The sequence below is a fragment of the Molothrus aeneus genome, chromosome 10 (genome assembly GCF_037042795.1).
Source record: "Molothrus aeneus isolate 106 chromosome 10, BPBGC_Maene_1.0, whole genome shotgun sequence".
Classification (NCBI taxonomy): domain Eukaryota; kingdom Metazoa; phylum Chordata; class Aves; order Passeriformes; family Icteridae; genus Molothrus; species Molothrus aeneus.
In genome coordinates this window covers 4,947,128-4,964,440 of record NC_089655.1, presented here as the reverse complement: position 1 = coordinate 4,964,440, position 17,313 = coordinate 4,947,128, and the positions used below count along the sequence as shown (strand labels likewise).

Here is a 17,313-nt window from a genome sequence, read left to right as displayed (position 1 = left end):
ATCCATCCATCATCCATCCATCATCCATCCATCCATCCCTCATCCATCCATCCATCCATCCATCCATCCATCCATCCATCCATCCATCCATCCATCCATCCCTCATCCATCCACCCACCCATCCATCCATCCATCCATCTGTTTACTGATAGAATCACAGAATCACAGACTGGTTTAGGCTAAAAAGGACCTTAAACTCATCTTGTTTCACCCTCTGCCTGGGGCAGGGATATCTTCCACTAGACCACGTTTCTCCAAGTCCTGTCCAACCTGTCCGTCCATCCATCCATCCATCCATCCATCCATCCATCCATCCATCCATCCCAAGGTGTTGGGCCTGGGCCCACGTTTCCAGACTCTGTATGTACCTGGGGACACAGAGACAAGTTCTGTGCTCTCGTCTCCTCCCCACACCAAACTAGACCCTCACTCGACCTTCAGGGTGCCAATTCCAACATTTCAACCTTCATCCATGAGGATTTGACTGTCACTGGGAAAACTGGGCTGATTCTTAAGCTTCCAGGTGCTCCTCTTCCTCCAAGCACTGACTCCATCTCTCTGCATTTTCTTTCCATGCTCCTCTGCCTTTGAGTCTGGTACCTGCTACACATTGGAGATTTATTTTTCCCCCCATTTTTGGGGAGACAACCCAGAGGTAGTGAACTGTGCCTGCAGCCCTGTGTCTGCAATTGCACCCTGGGTGCCTTGGGGATGATACCAGCGCGTGATGGAGCAGAAAAACAAGGAGAGGAGGCTGGAGATCCCCATGTCCCCCTCCCAGATCAGCTTCCCGGCTCTGTGCCAGTCAGAAGATGCTTTTGAGTTCCCTCAAAAGAATGGGAGCTTAATGTCCCGGAGCTAATAAGCAATTTTCCCCTGCACCTGCCTCTCCCCGCCGCCTCCCCTCCGGCCATCTGCCGTCTCTCTCGGGGCCTCTGGACTCTGCACCGGCAGCCTGGGGCTGGGATGGGGCTGGTGCTCCACTGCTTTGGGGCTGGGGGTGCTCAGTGTCCCCCCAGAGATGAGCCAGAATGTTTTGAAGGGGGAGTTCAGCCCCTGATGGTTTCCTGCATCCCTGTGTCCCCCCAGGGAAGGGGGTGGCAGAGCTCAAAAGGAGAAACTGAGGCTGGGAGAGCAGCAGGGGACACGCAAAGGTGCCGAGGCAGACACGAGCGGGCAGGAATTGCTGCATCCACAGGGAGCTGGCATCCTCGGCCAGGGGGGTGTGAGGATGGAGGACACAAGGAGGGAGGAATGCAACGAGAGGGATGTGAAGAGAGGATGCAAGGAGGGGGAAGGTGAGGAGGGGGGATGCGAGATGGGGGATGTGAAATACGAAGAGGGGGGCATAAGGAGGGGGATGTGAGGAGGGGGATGTAAGGAAGACACGAGGAGGAATGTGAGGTGGGGAATGAGAAGACAGGGGTGTGAGGTGGGGGATGTGAAGGGGGGGATGTGAGAAGGAGGGTGTAAGGAGAGGGACACGAGGAAGGGGGATGAGAGGAGGGGGGATGCGAGGACGCAGGATGGGAGGCGGGGGGATGCGAAGAGGGGGAATGTAAGGAGGGGGGATGCGAGAAGGGGGGGCCCGAGGGGGCAGAGCAGATGGGGCCAGCAGGCTCGGGGTGCCCCGGCCCCACAGACAAAGGCTGGGGCAGATTTACGGCCCGGGACAGCTGGCGGGCAGAGCCGCCCCCCCGGCCGCAGCTGCCGCTCCCGCTCCCGGCCGCGCTCCTGCGCCGGCGGCGGCCCCGGGGCGGAGCGGGGCGGGACCGGCCCCACATTCCGGGCATAGCAAAGCCCGGCCCGGCCCCCGCGGCCCCGGGACGCTCAGAGCCGCCGCAGCACCGCTCCGCTCCGCCATGCCCCGGTGAGTTCCGCCGCCGGGACCCCCGACCGGCACCGGGGACCCCCGGCACCGGGAATTCCCCGGCACCGGGACCCCCCTGACCGGCACCGGGACCCTCCGAGCGGCAGCGGGACCCCCCAGCACCGGGAATTCCCCGGGACTGGCACCCCCTCCCCCCCGGCACAGGGAACCCCTCCAGCACTGGGACGCCCCGACCGGGATCGGGACCCCCGACCGGCACAGGGACCCCCCCGGCACGGGGATGCCCCTCGGGGAAAGGACGCTCCCCCGGCACTGGGAATTCCCAGCAGGGATCGGGACCTCTCTCGGCACCGGGACCCACCCGGACCAGCAATCCCGGGACCGAGACCCCCTTGGACCGAGATCCTCCCAGCCGGGACTGGGGCACCCCCCTGAGGCTGGGATTCTTTGACCGGGATCGAACCCCCCCGGCCCAAGGAAGGCCCCAGCCGGGACTGGGATCCCTCCATGGGAAAAGGACGGCCCCAGAACCGGGACTCTTTTCGCTGGGACCGGGACTCGCCCGCCGCCCCCACTCCAAAGGGGACCGGAATATTCTCCCTCCCCCACGGAAAAATCCCAGGACCCTCACCGGGACTGGGACACTTCTGGACACAATCCAGGATCCCCGGGTCCGGGGATGGGGGGTCCTATCCATCTCCCGGTGGCTCCGTGCCCGGTCCCGTGGGGCCGCTTTATCCCCCGCTTTATCCCGGGCCAGTGCCAGTCCCGGCTCCATGGGGGACCAGCCCCGGAGCCAGCCCCAGGTGCGGTGCCGGTGCTTGGCCACCCCACTGCGGGGGCTGCTCCTCTCTCCCACCGCCGCAAAGGGCTCCCACCCCTCCGGCACGTCCGGGCCAGATTCCTGGCAAACAATCCCGTGTCCACCAGGATCCGGACCGTCCTGCCCCGGCTGCTTCCCAACAATCCCGTTTCTCCCTCCCGCAGGTGTCTCGGCGTGCCCAGTCGCTGTTGAGGTCCCCCGGGACTCCTCTTCTCGGGTGGAAACGTGGCTCTGCCGCCGGCACGGACGGACATGAGGACGGCGGAGGACTCGAACGGCACGGTGCTGCACCGGCTGATCCAGGAGCAGCTGCGCTATGGGAATCTCACGGAGAACCGCACTCTGCTGGCCATCCAGCAGCAGGCCCTGCGTGGCGGCGGCGGCGGCAGCCCCCGCTCCTCCCTGGAGAGCCTGAGCCCGGAGGAGAGCCAGATGGTGCAGCAATCCACGCGGCAGGAGCCGCAGGGCCAGGAGCATCACTCCGACCACGTCTACCTAGAGAACAGCGTCTACCGGCTGTGCCCGCCCAAGGGCGAGGAGCTGCCCACCTACGAGGAGGCCAAGGCTCATTCCCAGCTGCTGGCATCGCAGCGGGGAGCGGGAATCCGGGCCGAGAGCGGCGCTCGGCGCCCCGACGAGGGGCTCAAGGAGCTGAAGCACGGCCACGTGCGGTCACTGAGCGAGCGGCTCATGCGGATGTCGCTGGAGAGGAACGGGGCCAAGGCGCAGAGCCCCATCAGCGCTTCCCACAGCTTCCCGCAGCTCTCCCGGCAGCTCGTCCCCCTGCGCGGGCAGCAGCCCGAGGGCACGGAGCCGCGGGGACCGCCCCCGGAGTATCCCTATGTCATCCCTTCCCAGGATGCTTACCTGGCTGAGCCCCGAGCCTGCTCCCGGGAAGGTCCTGGATTTCAGCATCCTGAGATCAGGTAAAGCTGTGGCCCCTGGGCTCTGCTTTTGGATGTGTCTCAGGAATGTTCAGGATGGATGCTTGGAAGGGCAGCGGGGGCCCAGAGCAGCTGCTTTTGTCCTCACTGGCCCAGGCTGTGGGGGTCTGCTGAGAGCCCCCCACTCTGCTCCTGTCCCCAGCTGCCCCAGTGTGGCTGGGCTTTTCCAACCAGTGAAGAAAATCCCATTCCCACAGCAATGGGAATGCCTCCTCCCCATGCACCAGGAGGGAGCTGGGGGTAACTTAGGGAATAATCCAGGAGCTGGAAGCAGCCCAGGAAACAGCTAAATGTGGAATAGGTATGGGGCAGGGTGGAAGACAAATATGCTCCCTGCTCCACGGAAAGCCATGCCATGGTCCTGAGCTGGGAATGTCCATGATACTTGGAATTGCTGCTGAGCAGAGCCTGGGCTGGTGCCAGGTGGTCTGTAGTCCCTCTGGCAGCTCAGTGCCTGTGGCAAAGCCCCAGGGTGACTGTGAGATGGACATCTGGGGGTCCAGGCATTGCCTGGAATTTGAGGAGGACTGGAAACAACCTCTTCCAGTGTGGAAAATGATGGGAAGAAGGGAACTGGTGGCTCAATGTGAGGACACACTGCTCCCAGCCCTGCTGATCTATCCAGGCAGAGAGCGATAGCATCTCCAGCAGGAAAACCTTCTCCTTCCAGGGAACAAAGAGGGGAAGGGGAGCTGCGAGGAAGATGTATTTATTCCTCCTTGCTCCTATATCATCCCGCAGGAATGCAGCCCTTGGCGGGCAGCCCGCGGGGGAGCGCGGCAGGGCCGGGCCGTGCTCAGCCACCCTGCTCCGGGCATTCCAGGAGGGATGGTGAGGTGGGATGCTGGAGCAGTGGCACAAGGGGCAGCCAGGCTGGCCTGGCTCCTCCCAGTATAAAAAGGACACATCCACAGTTTAGCAGTGAGGACCTGTGTCAGGAGCCTTTGCTTTGCACAGAAAATAAGGAAAATTCTGGCTTCCAAGGTGGATCCTATGCCAGGCTGCCTGCAGCATTCCCAGCAAGAGAGGGACCTGGGGGTTTGGGAGCCCATCCAGACCCACTGGCCAGGTCCTGGAGGGGTCAGGTCAAGGCATCCCTGCAAGATGGGATTGGTGGCTAGAGAGTGAGCGCTTCCCAGCTCTAAAAAGCAGGATAGGCACTTCCACCTCCTTCGAGGTGACTTGGAGGCACCAGCACGTGCTTGATGGGATGCTGGAGCTGCAGCCAGCTCTCCCACCCTGCCAAACCTTGACACCCCCTCCTCGCTCTCTGCAGGGTGCTGCCCACCTCGGTGCCAGCCGCCTTCCTGCCGCTGTGCCCGGGCGCGCTGGGTCCGGCGGGCGTGGAGGCGCTGGTCAGCGCCCAGGCGGTGTCGGCCGGCAGCCGCCTGGCCCGGGCAGACGCCGTCCTGCGGGAGAACGAGAGGCTGCAGCGGGAGAGCGAGAAGCTGCGGCGGGAGCTGGAGAGCTGTGCCGAGAAGGCGAGCCGCATCCAAAAGGTGAGGGAATGATGGCAGCTTCCCGTGTCCCTTCCTGCCCGGGGCGATGCTAGACCAGCTGCTGTGAAAATTCACCCCCTTTAGTGATTTAATTCTTTCTCCTCCTCCCTCTGGCGGCTTGCTCCCCTCGGAGCAGCTGCAGCACGGCAGCCGGGGCTGGGGAGAAGGAGCCCATTCTCCAGTGACCCTCTCCCTCCGCCTGTCCCCCCATCCCAGCCGCCACAGAAAGCCCTTTGTGTGGCCGTCTACAAGGGGCGGCTGTTCCCCGTGGCTGGGCTATGGCAGAGCCAAAATATGTGGAGAAACTCTTCCATAAGAGAAAAGACCAAAAAAACATCAGTTTCCCCCCCAAAACAGTGCACTTGGGGTGCACTGAGCTCCTCTGGCAGCTCAGGTTGGGCTGAGCAGCCTGGCTGGGCTTTGGCTGGCATGTGCCTTTCCTCATTCCATGAATATCTAACCCTGGCTTGTCCCTTCCTCCACCCCAGCTGGAGAACGAGATCCAGCGCATCTCGGAGGATTACGAAAACCTCGTCAAGGCGTCTTCCAAGCGGGAAGCCTTGGAGAAAGCCATGAGGAACAAGAGAGATTGTGAGATGCGACGGCTGCAGGATTTCAACCGAGACCTGAAAGGTGAGGGACCCTCTGTGTCCCCCTCCCTGTGGGTGCTCTGTGTCCCCCAGCTGTTTCCATGGGAAACCAGGCTTTTCCCCTTTCCTCCAGCCAACACCTTGCATTTAAATCTTAATTGGGTTTTTTTTTGTTTTGAACCAGAGAGGTTGGAATCGGCGAACAAGCAGCTGGCTAGCAAGAACCAGGAAAACCAGGAGAGCAACCAGGCCAGCGTGGCCAAACTCCTGGCACAGAGTAAGTCCCGGGGGATGGACACCCATCCCTGCCCGGCTCCCCGGGCGTCTGCGAGCAGGGCTCGGCTGGAGGAGGCGGCGGGTGTCGGGGCGGCAGCTCTCGCCCTTCCCCAGGGAGGATGGAGCAGTTCTTGGCGCTGGACTCGAGCCATTAATCCCGGCGGCCGGCCGGCGGCGTGACCCGCATTCCCCACATTCCTGCCGCAGCTCCGGCTCTTCCAGCACCAAGCCCGCACTCCCGCCCCACGCCAGCCCGGCCGTTCTTTCCCTCCTCCCTCCTGCACTTCGCAGCCATGCAAGCCTGGGCATTTTTGGGGGAAAATATACTTAAATTTTAGCAGAGAGACAGGATGTTGGTGTTAGTAGGAAGAATTGCATGCCCTTCCCTAAGGTGGCTGGATTCACACCAGGCAGGTTTCACCCTTCCTGAGCTAAAATTTAGGCTGGAATTAGGCTGGCAGTGGAGGCTTTTGGCCATCTGGAATGCCCATGCCCCTCGTTTGAAAGAAGATCTGGAGGAAGGGGTGGCATGGCCAGATGTTGGGAAGCAAAGAATCCCCACTGGGCTTCACAGCCTCAGGGAAGCTGAATGTCTGAGATTTGTGGGGTTCCCTTGCAGGCTACAACACCCTTGCAGATGTTGGGAAGCAAAGAATCCCCACTGGGCTTCACAGCCTCAGGGAAGCTGAATGTCTGAGATTTGTGGGGTTCCCTTGCAGGCTACGAGCACCAGCAGGAGAAGGAGAAGCTGGAGCGGGAGGTGTCCCTGCTGCGCAGCGCCAACGAGGACCAGCGGCGGCGGGCAGAGCTGCTGGAGCAGGCCCTGGGCAGCGCCCAGGCACGGGCGGCCAAGGCAGAGGCCGAGCTGCGGAAGAAACGAGCCTATGTGGAGAAGGTGGAGCGGCTGCAGGCAGCCCTGGGGCAGCTCCAGGCCGCCTGCGAGAAGCGGGAGCAGCTGGAGCTGCGGCTCCGCACCCGCCTGGAGCAAGAGCTGAAGATGCTGCGGGCTCAGCAGGTGGGTGCTGGCGAGGCACGGCTCTGATGCTGTTCACAGGGGTATTAGGATGAGGGTAGAGACGATCTGACTCCATGGTTCAGAAGGTTTGATTTATTATTTTATGATATATATTATATTAAAACTATACTAAAAGAATAGAAGAAAGGATTTTATCAGAAGTCTGGCTAAGAATAGCAAAAGAAAGAATGATAACAAAAGTTTGTGGCTTGGACTCTCCGTCTGAGCCAGCTGGGCTGTGATTGGCCATTAATTAGAAACAACCACATGAGACCAATCCCAGATGCACCTGTTGCATTCCACAGCAGCAGATAACCATTGTTTACATTTTGTTCTTGAAGCCTCTCAGCTTCTCAAAAGGAAAAATCTTTAAAAAAAAGACTTTTCATAAAAGATGTCTGTGACACACGGTGGCTCCAGCCAGGCACAGCGGGTGCTGCATGCTCCCAGCACCTCCTCATCCTCACTGGGGCTTTGTTTTGGCTGCTGCAGAGGCAGGCGGGCACCACCAGCGGGGGGACGCCGGAGCTGAGCGCCCACACGCTGTCGGAGCAGCTGAGGGAGAGGGAGGAGAAGATCCTGGCGCTGGAGGCCGACATGACCAAGTGGGAGCAGAAGTACCTGGAGGAGTGCACCATGCGCCAGTTCGCCATGGACGCCGCGGCCACGGCGGCCGCCCAGCGCGACACCACCCTCATCAGCCACTCGCCACGGCACTCCCCCAACAGCAGCTTCAATGAGGACCTGCTCCTGGCCAGCCACAAGCACCAGGAGATGGAGAACAGGTTAGTCCCACCTTGCCAGAGGCATTTGGCATCAAACTTTTTGGTTGGGCAGTGCCTGGATCCTCCTCTTCCCATCCAGCTCCTCTTGCAGCTTCTGCCTTTCCTGCTCTCCAGGTTGAAAGCCCTTCATGCCCAAATCCTGGAGAAGGATGCTGTCATCAAGGTCCTGCAGCAGCGCTCACGGAGGGACCCCAGCAAAGCCCTTCAGGGCTCCCTGCGGCCAGCCAAATCCGTGCCCTCCATCTTCGCTGCCTCCGCTGCCCCGAGCTGGCCAGGGGCTGGCCAGAGTGACCGGTCATCCGAGGGCAGCTCCCGTGGCAGCACAGGTAAAGAGGGACACCTGCCTGCTCCCTACCTTCACTTGGCACTGGGGACCTGCTTGCAATTTTCTCCTGTGGTTTTGGAGTTGGAGAGCTTGGAGAGGGTTGATTCCTCCAGGATCAGCCAGCAATCAGAGAATTTCAGAATGGTTTGGGTTGGAAGGGACCTTTAAGCTCATCTTGTTCCACCGTCTCCTATGGGCAGGGACACCTTCCACTAGACCAGGTTGCTTCAAGCCTTGTCTAATCTGGCCTTAAAAGCTTGAATCCCTTACCTTGAATCCCTAACAGAGTCTCCTCCAGCAGGCAAAGCCACCACTGAAGGGACAGCAGTGTCCACTGCCCTTCCCTTGCCATCCCACTCCAAGCACGGCAGCAAGGATGGCAGCACGCAGACAGATGGAGCGGCCGGAAGCAGCGAACAGGGCGAGGGCACCGCAGGGCTGGGTGAGTCCCCCCAGATGGCACGGGGCAGGGAGTAGGAATGGCCCAGCACGTGGGCTTGCCATCCCTGGGATGGGCTTTGCACAAGATCAGCAATTTTTAAAGGCATTTTTGAGGCCCCAGTTGGGTTGGGTGGGTTCGAATCCCTACGAATCCCTGTAAATCCTTTCTTTCTCTGCAGAGAGCTCGGCCGCTGCCAGAGCCCTGGACCTGTCTGACATGGTGGAGATCCTGATTTAAGGCCACCCAGGGCTGCACGGTGGCCTCTCCACCCCTCCTGCCAGCATGTTGGGATGGAGAAGTGTCTGGGAAGGAGAGGCCGAGCCGGGAGCTCAGCAGTGTCCCCTCGGTCTCAGCAGTGACTCCAGGATGTGGCAGGGTCACTGTCCCCTCAGTGCCCACACAGGTCCCTGGCTGCGCAGGGCGCGCTGGAGCCCGGGGACCCCGCAGTGGCTCCACCCCCATCCTGGCTCCATCCCAACTTCATCTCCATCCCAGCTCCCACTTCTGGGTCTTGGACATCTGCACCCACGAGGGTGCTTGGCTTCTAACAGCAAAATCCCTCTCTGGTGGCCCGAACTGTACCCACAAGCTGAACTCTGCACAAGGGCAGAGCTGGGAGGGATCCTCTGTGCGTCCCATCGACCACCCGGATCCACGTGGCCAAGCCAAGCACTGGGAGCGCCAAACTCCCATCACCTGCATCCTGCCTGTCACAGGCTTTGTGATGGGGTGACAGTGAAACACAAATGACAATGGAGGGGATGAAGGGTGGAGGAAAAGTGGAGGTGAAAGGCTCTGAGGATGGAGGCAGCAGGATGTGTCACTCTTCTCCTGGCTGTGTCCCCTGGCTACTGGCAGCTGGCTTCTGCCCGTAGCCAGCACCACCATCCTGCTCCTTGGAGCTTCCCATCCTCACCCTTCATGTAAATATATATATATTTTTCTTTATTTCTTTCCCCTTTCAACATGTGCATTTGCTGGCCAACTGCATTTTTTATTTTTCTCTCCCCAGACACGTAAAAAATGCGTTCGGTTCTCGTGCATTGTTTACAAAATGGAAAAGAAACAAAAAATTATGAAAGAGGAAAAAAATCCCCAAACCCCATGACTTAATATATTTTATATTAATATTGGTATTTCTTTTTAAGTATTTTTTTTCGTGCTGTGAACTTTTTTTCCTGCCAAAGACGACGAGTTCTCGTTTGTGCGTTTTAAGTTATCTTTAAGTATTTAAACATAAACCTGGCTGTTTCGTTATGCCACCCTATACCGAGATTGCTGTAGCATTCCACTTGGTATAACAATATTTTAATAAAAAAACCCAAATATTGATCCTTGGACTTTATTTTTTTTTCCATGCAATGCAGAGAGATGGAGGAGCCACCAGGGGAAGAGGGTCTGGGAGTGCTGACCCCCTGGTTCACATGTCCTTCCCAGCTCCCCAGGGCAGAGAGTTTTGGGGTGCAGCTGCATGGGAGAGGGGAAAAATGCTCAGGAGGATTTCTGCATTCCCCAAAATCCCATTGGGATCCCATTCCTCTCACCTTCATGGGGGAAAAGAATGGAGTTGCCTAAAAGTGTTGATGTGGTTTCCTTCCTGCCCTGGCATTCCTGCATCCCTGTGTCCTTGGTTTCTGCATCCTCATGGCCTTGCATCCCTGTGTCCTCAATCCTTGCACCTTGCTGTCCTTGATCTCTGCATCCCATAACTGCATCTGATGGGATCCTCCTCTTCCTCACAAAACCCCTTCCTGCCCTCCTAAGCTCTTGCCACATGGAAAACTGTTTAAAAGAGTCCCTCATCTCTTCCAGCATGGATGGACCTGGTCTCCAAGCTCTCCTTGGCTTTGTCAGCCATTTTTAAGCCCTTCCCACTCTGCCTGGCTCCTTGGTCTTCCAGAAGACCAGAAGTTTTCCAGGGGTTGGACTTCTTTATTCTGATAACTGTGGTGTTAATGCTTCCCAGGGAACATCCCTGGGGACTCTGCCATCTCCAGCCAGGCCAAGGCTTTCCCATTGTGCCACCCCTTGGCATTAATTGGGAGCTCATCTTTGTTATCCTGCTGTCCCTGGGGACCAGGAGCTCTTGTGCTTTGCAATGGGGTTCAGCTTGGATTATGTGGAACAACAGCATCAGAAATCAGTTTTGCTGCCAGCTCTTCCATGGAACCATGGAATCATTTAGGTTGGAAAAGCACTTCAAGATCATCAAGACCAACTGTTAACCCAGCACTGCCAAAGCCACCACTAAACCATGTCCCCAAGTACCACATCTACATGTTTTTCAACACTTCCAAGGATGGTGATTCCATCCTTTCCCTGGGCAGGATTCCTTAGGACTGCAGTGAGGATCACTGGTCATGGTGGGACAGTGATGCTGAATCCCAGCTGAGCCCCAACCTTCCCACTCAGGAATCTGGGAGAAGTATGGCTAAAAAATGAAAATGTGGGTCTTTCTGTGGCTGTGGGACAGGTCTCCATCCCCGAGGAGCAGGTTAGGGAGACTTGGAGCGATGTGAAGCTTGGAGCTGGGATCCTCCTATGCACCAATGGCTTCTCCTGTGTGTTGCGAGCAGGGAAATCAACTCTGGCCAAGCAGAAGGCTGAAAAGGACCCTGAAACGGGGCCAGGGATGGGAAGAACAGGGTGGGAAGCTCACAGGGAACTGCTGAGGTCGGGAATATGTCTGGGGGATCCTGGTGGCCTCCAGCCAGGGCCATACCTGCCCTGCCTCCCCCAGCTCCCGCGCTCCAGAGCCCGGGAAGGCCGGCAGCATTCCTGGCATACCACAGCTCTCACACCCCATCCTTTATTTACCCAAATCCGGATGCAGAGTGGCCTGGCTGCAGGTCTGGCTATTTGCAGGGAGCTTTCTGAGACCAGGGATTCAGAGAATGGGCTCCTGTTGAGAGCTTTGCCCATTGATCCTCACCCCCAGGGCTCTCAGTCTCTGGCAGTCAGAAAAAAGTACAAAGCCCACCTGTGGGTACAGGAATTGGGCTGTAGGGAGAGGATTCCTAAATCCAGCAGGTAGAGCAGGAGGTCCCAGCTCCTCCTGCCACACTTTTCGAGGAGCTGTGTGCTTTGTTAGGGATGCTGTTCAGCCAGAGCAACATCCCAAAGGAGCTGCACACCTTGGCCATGGAAGCTGCTGTGGGGGTGGGTTATCACCTGCTCTGTCCCCACAGGCACTTCTGTCTGCTCTTCCCACAATATCTCCCTGGATTTCACCATCAGCATTGCCTGGACCCATTTAACATGGATAACCCCTGGTCCTTTATCCCATGTCTGTCCTTTATCCCATGTCCCTGTCACCATGGCACAGCTGAAACACCAGGTGGGAGCCAAACCTCCCGCTCCCATCCCTGTGATCTCTGTGTCCTTGATTCTTGCATCTTTGTGTTCCTGCAGCCCTGTGTCCTTCTGTCTCCATGTCCTTCATCTCTCCATCCCTGTATCCCTGCTTCCCTGTATCCTGTCTCAGACATAGGGCTCCCATGCCCTGGCAGGGGGTGCTGGAGGTGCCAGCAGAGCTGCTGGCTGGGCTGGCACCTGCATGAGACTCCTCCTGTCATGCACATCTACATCCCTGGAGAGATGGGGAAGGGCCAGCAGGCTCTGCTCCAAGTGCCACCGGTGTCACTTTGGTGGCTTTGGGAGGGATGCCCTATCCCGGGGCAGCAGCTCTTGTGGGTGACAGGGAGATGGCTCTGCTGCTCCAGGGCTCTCTGGGGAGTTCTGGTCCCTCTGTGGTCACAGTGGGCTGGGACAAGGCCAAGGATTTCCTTGGGGCTCCCTGGCTGTCCACCAAGCCCCATTCCCAGGCAGGAACACCTCATTGCTTGGTGCCACACCACAGCAGCCTCTCTGCAGCTGTGGCTCCTGCTTTTCCTCATTTTGGAGAACATTGGAACTTGTCCTTGGAGCATCCTTGAATTTTGGCATGTCCTTTGTGTGCCCTGGTTCCTCCTCCTCATCTCCTCATGCATCCCCACTCCTTTTCCACTTGCTGAATGCTAGAGCTGAATGGGGAAAGACAAGCTCATCACACTCTCCATATGGAAAACCGTTTAAAAACAAAAAAATCCCCACCAGAATTTGGGAGAAAGGGAATTTCACCCCCTCTTCCAGATAATCCTGATCCTGGTGGGGGAAGTCTGCCAAGGCTGTGGGCCAGCCCAGCAGCCTCTTCTCAGCAAACCAGTCAGGCAAACCGGGTGCTTTCTCTCGCCTCAAGTCCCGGCTTGCTCGTGGCACCGGCAGGAATGAAGCTCTCCCCGCTGGTCCTGCTGAACCCTTCCCTTCCCCCTCCCTCCCTCTCTCATCCCACCCCTTTCCGGAGGTCCCCCAGGCTTCCAGGCTCCTCTCTGTGTCCAGAGCTTGTAGGTGGGTGCCCCCCAGGCTTTCTTCTGCCAGAGGGTCAACGCTCCCTTCCCAAATTCCTTTCATCGGGATTTGCATTCCATTGCAGAATGAGCCACCCCGAGGTGTCACCTCCCTTCAGAACCTCAGCATGTCTTGATTTCTGCATTCCCCTGACCCTGCACCCCTCTGTCTTTGATCTCTGTATCCCTGTGTCATCAGTCCTTGCACCCCTGTCCCCCTGGCTTCCCGTGACCCTGCCAGGGGGTGGCTGGAGATGCCTGCTGAGCATCAGAGGTGGCTCTGTGGCAGGGATGGGATGGGATGGGATGGGATGGGATGGGATGGGATGGGATGGGATGGGATGGGATGGGATGGGATGGGATGGGATGGGATAGTAGGATGGGGGATCGTTGTTTAGGGGTTGGCCATGACACCCTCTGGGACGCTCCATCCACTCAGCCTTGGAGCATATTCCAGCTCCGGAGCTCCCTCCCCATCATCCCCAGCCCCAGGGCCACCTGAAACCGTTCCTCCAGCACCCTTGGGAGGTGGGGACTGCCCAGGTGTCACGGTGGGGCTGCCCAGCTCCTGCCCTCACAGCCAGGATCCCCAGCCGGGCTTTGCTGGGCTCAGCAGAAGCGGTCGGGCCCGCGGTGCGAGCGCGGCGAATTCCTCATTCCTGTTCCCTGCGCTGTGCTGCCTGCCTGCCATCTTTGCATGCAAACAGTAAACAGGCTGTTATTATCCTGGATGCTTTGAATAACTGCGGCTATTTTTTCTCTTCCCAGTATTCTAAAAAGGCAAAAAATTCCCTGCGGTTTCTGAGTCAACTTTTTTTTTTTTTTTCTTCTCCTCGCTCTCTTTTCTTTCCTTCCCACCACCTCTGTGACCTTGAAAAACCAGGCGGATGAGCTCCCCGGCTGTCTCTGCTCGCACCCGCTCCCGGAGCCGCTCCCGCTGCTCCCCGTGGCCGGCAACCACGGAATTCGGGGCTGAGCCTGGAGGTGGCGCAGTGCTGGGCAGGATCCGGCCTGCTGGGCATCCTGATCATCTCCTCCCCTGCACGAGGAGCTAGGGATGCTCAGGGAGGTGTTGGGGACGCCAGAGGAGCTTGGGGATGCTTGAGGCACTGGGGATGCCAGAGAAGGATGGGGATGCTGAAGGCACTGGGGATTCTGGAGGTGCTGGGGATGCTGGAGATGCTGGGGATGCTTGAGGAGATGGAATGCTGGAAGTGCTGAGGATGTTGGAGGTGCTCAGGATGTTGGAGGCACCCAGGATGCCAGAGGTGCTGGGGATGCTTGAGAAGGGGGATGCTGGAGGTGCTGGGGATGCTTGAGGAGCTGGGAATGCTGGAAATGCTGAGGATGTTGGAGGCACCCAGGATGCCGGAGGTACTGGGGATGCTTGAGAAGGGGGATGCTGGAGGTGCTGGGGATGCTGGAGGTGCTGGGGATGCTGGAGAGGGGGGATGTTGGAGGCTCCTGGGATGCTGGAGGTGCTGAGGATGCCCAAGGAGGCTGGGATGATGGAAGTACTGAGGATGCTGGCAGTTCTGGGGATGCTGGAGGTGCTGGGGATGTTGGAGGCACTAGGGATGCTCGAGGAGATTTGGGATGCTCAAAGATGCTGGGGATCCTTGTGGTTCTGGGGATCATTGAGGTTCTGGGGATGCTGGAGGTGCTGAGGATGCTCAAGGAGGTTTGGGATGCTCAGAGGTGATGGGGATCCTTGTGGTTCTGGGGATCATTGGTGTGCTGGGGATGCTGGAGGTGGCCAGGGATGCTGAAGGCACTGGTGGGGGGGTTTAGGTGGGTGCAGCTCACATGGACATCTGGGACAGGGGCATGGGGTGCTGCCTCCTCTCTTTGCATCCCCAGGAGCTGGAAGGTGTGTTCAGGGATGGTGTGGGCAGCTGGGAGCTGAGAGGGCCATGAGAACAGCCTGACCATCCAGGCCTTGCTGGGAGCAGGTGTTCCCTGGTTCGTTCCACAGGTCCCCTGACAGGTCTGAGAATTCTTCCTTCCCTTTCCTGCATCTTCATTCTCCCTTGGAAAACTTTCCCTGGACCACGGCCTTTGGCAGAGGGTGGCAGGGGCCAGACAGAGCATGGCAGGGAAGAAAGGGAAAGGGAAGGAGAAGGAAGGGAAAGGAAAGGGAAAGGGAAAGGGAAAGGGAAAGGGAAAGGGAAAGGGAAGGGAGAGGAGGAGAGGGAAAGGGAAAGGGAAAGGGAAAGGGAAAGGGAAAGGGAAAGGGAAAGGGAAAGGGAAAGGGAAAGGGAAAGGGAAAGGGAAAGGGAAAGGGAAAGGGAAAGGGAAAGGGAAAGGGAGAAGGAGAGGGAAAGGGAAAGGGAAAGGGAAAGGGAAAGGGAAAGGGAAAGGGAAAGGGAAAGGGAAAGGGAAAGGGAAAGGAAAGGAAAGGAAAGGAAAGGAAAGGAAAGGAAAGGAAAGGAAAGGAAAGGAAAGGAAAGGAAAGGAAAGGAAAGGAAAGGAAAGGAAAGGAAAGGAAAGGAAAGGAAAGGAAAGGAAAGGAAAGGAAAGGAAAGAAAAAAGAAAAGGAAAGAAAAGAAAAGAAAAGAAAAGAAAAAGAAAAGAAAAGAAAAGAAAAGAAAAGAAAAGAAAAGAAAAGAAAAGAAAAGAAAAGAAAAGAAAAGAAAAGAAAAGAAAAGAAAAGAAGAAAAGAACATTCTGCTAGAACTAATGGGTTTTTTTTTTTGGTTGCTTGCTGAGTTTGGCAAGCAGGAAAATTTGAGAGGTTTGTGGCAGGTCCTGGCACACAGGGCTGGATGCAGCATGGAGTGAAGGGCAAGTCCCTGGGATGATGGGCCATGTCCCACCACAGGGTGCTGCAGCATGCTCTACAATAATATCTGGAGGGAACCAGGGATTAATTAACTGGCTGGAGAAAAACTGTGGTCATTAGAAGCTCATTTGGAAGCAAAGGGGCTTGGAAAGGGCACTTCCTCAGCTGGAGGGGAAACGACATCCAGCTGCAGGAGATGGAGATGGCCGGAGCCATCGCTCCAGGCAGGGAAAGCTTTTAAAACCCACCCAGCTTCGTTCCCCAGGTCTCTCTCTCCCAGTACAGTATGTTTTTTCTTTTTATTTATTTTTTTTTCTTTTTAATTAAAAAAACTTGTCTTCTTCCTTCCAGGAAAAATTGGATGTTTGGTTTCTCTGCCCACTGCAGGGGAAACATTTCATTGTGATTTTCCTTTCCTCTCCTCCCCTCTTTGGAGCTGAAACTCTTCTGAATAAACAAGCATTTAAGAATGTGTGTTGGTTAAAGAAAGAGAAGGGGCCAATATCCCACTTTCCCAGAAAAATCACAGAAACACTGAATTTTCGGGAAAACATTTGGCTTCAGGCCAAAGGAAAGTTTTAACTCCTGATACTTGAAACTGTATATGTACAAATTTTCCTTGAAACATGGTGAGGGGGAGAATCACTTTCCTTGAATTTCCTAATTTTTCATTCGAGAAGGCCGGAGAATAAAAAAAAAAAAATTATCCAAGTTTCAGGGAGAAAAACACAAACAGAGAAAGGCAGAATGTGAATTTTGGCCTTGATGGAAAATGACACAGCCTGGAAAATATTCCCACCCGCATTTTTACAGCCTTAAAGTGCAATCCTGTTTTTTTTTTTTTTTTTCCCTCTTGCATAGGGTCCAGCATGAAGTAACACTACCCAGCCTGGAGCTCCCATGGCATGTCCCAGGAATTTGTAAGCAATGTTGTATTTGCAGAGTAAACAGGGGTCGGGACAGAGGGTAGGTCAGGGCCACGTGTGTCCAGAGCCACTGGAGAGCAGCTCCTGCCACTTTTGGGAAGGGAGGGCAAGCCCCCACCACCCTGACTGGCCATCCTGGAACTCCAGGCATGTCTTGGATCTACCAAAAGTTTAGGAGCGTGTTTCCAAGGCAACCAAAACATTATTTTTTCCAGCTGCCTCAAAAAAAAAAAAAAAGGTGGAATTAGAGAGGGAAAAAAAATGAAACCATCAGAGGAAATTCTAAGAAAATGAAATCAGATGGAAAACTGGCTGGCTGGTCCCTCTCCCTGGCCCTCCCTGAGGAATGCTGGATGCATCCAAGCAAGGAAGATGCTCGTGGGGCTGCTCTCTCCAGCCAAGGCTATTCCTGAGCTGCTGCTGCCCCATGCCCAGACCAGGATGGCTCCATCCCAGAATAGAGCCCCCATGGAGGAGACATTACCCCAGGCAGCTATTTTGGGTTGTATCCCTGCAGAGTTAAATGTGTCTCCAGCACCCGGCTGGCTCCGTCCCTGTGGCCCAAACAGCCCATCCTGCCCAAAGGCCCCAATATTTTGGTCCTTGCTCCTTTCTTTTCCATCCTTTTTTCTCCCCATCTCCCTCAGCTTTGTGTCTGTTTCATCAGCAGCCTTGCTTTCCTTCCCCATG

The 17,313-nt window shown here is 56.8% G+C and overlaps 1 protein-coding gene across 1 annotated transcript; it reads left to right on the top strand.

Annotated features, from left to right (window-relative positions):
* The first annotated feature begins 1,778 nt into the window (after nt 1-1,778).
* Nucleotides 1,779-9,864, top strand: AMOTL2 (angiomotin like 2). The gene is made up of 10 exons (XM_066556525.1): nt 1,779-1,870; nt 2,819-3,580; nt 4,875-5,097; nt 5,586-5,730; nt 5,872-5,964; nt 6,683-6,978; nt 7,471-7,763; nt 7,878-8,089; nt 8,375-8,530; nt 8,709-9,864. Exons 2-10 carry the CDS (start codon nt 2,907-2,909, stop codon nt 8,765-8,767), a joined length of 2,151 nt encoding a protein of 716 aa, XP_066412622.1. The 5' UTR covers nt 1,779-1,870; nt 2,819-2,906; the 3' UTR covers nt 8,768-9,864.
* Nucleotides 9,865-17,313: the final 7,449 nt, after the last annotated feature.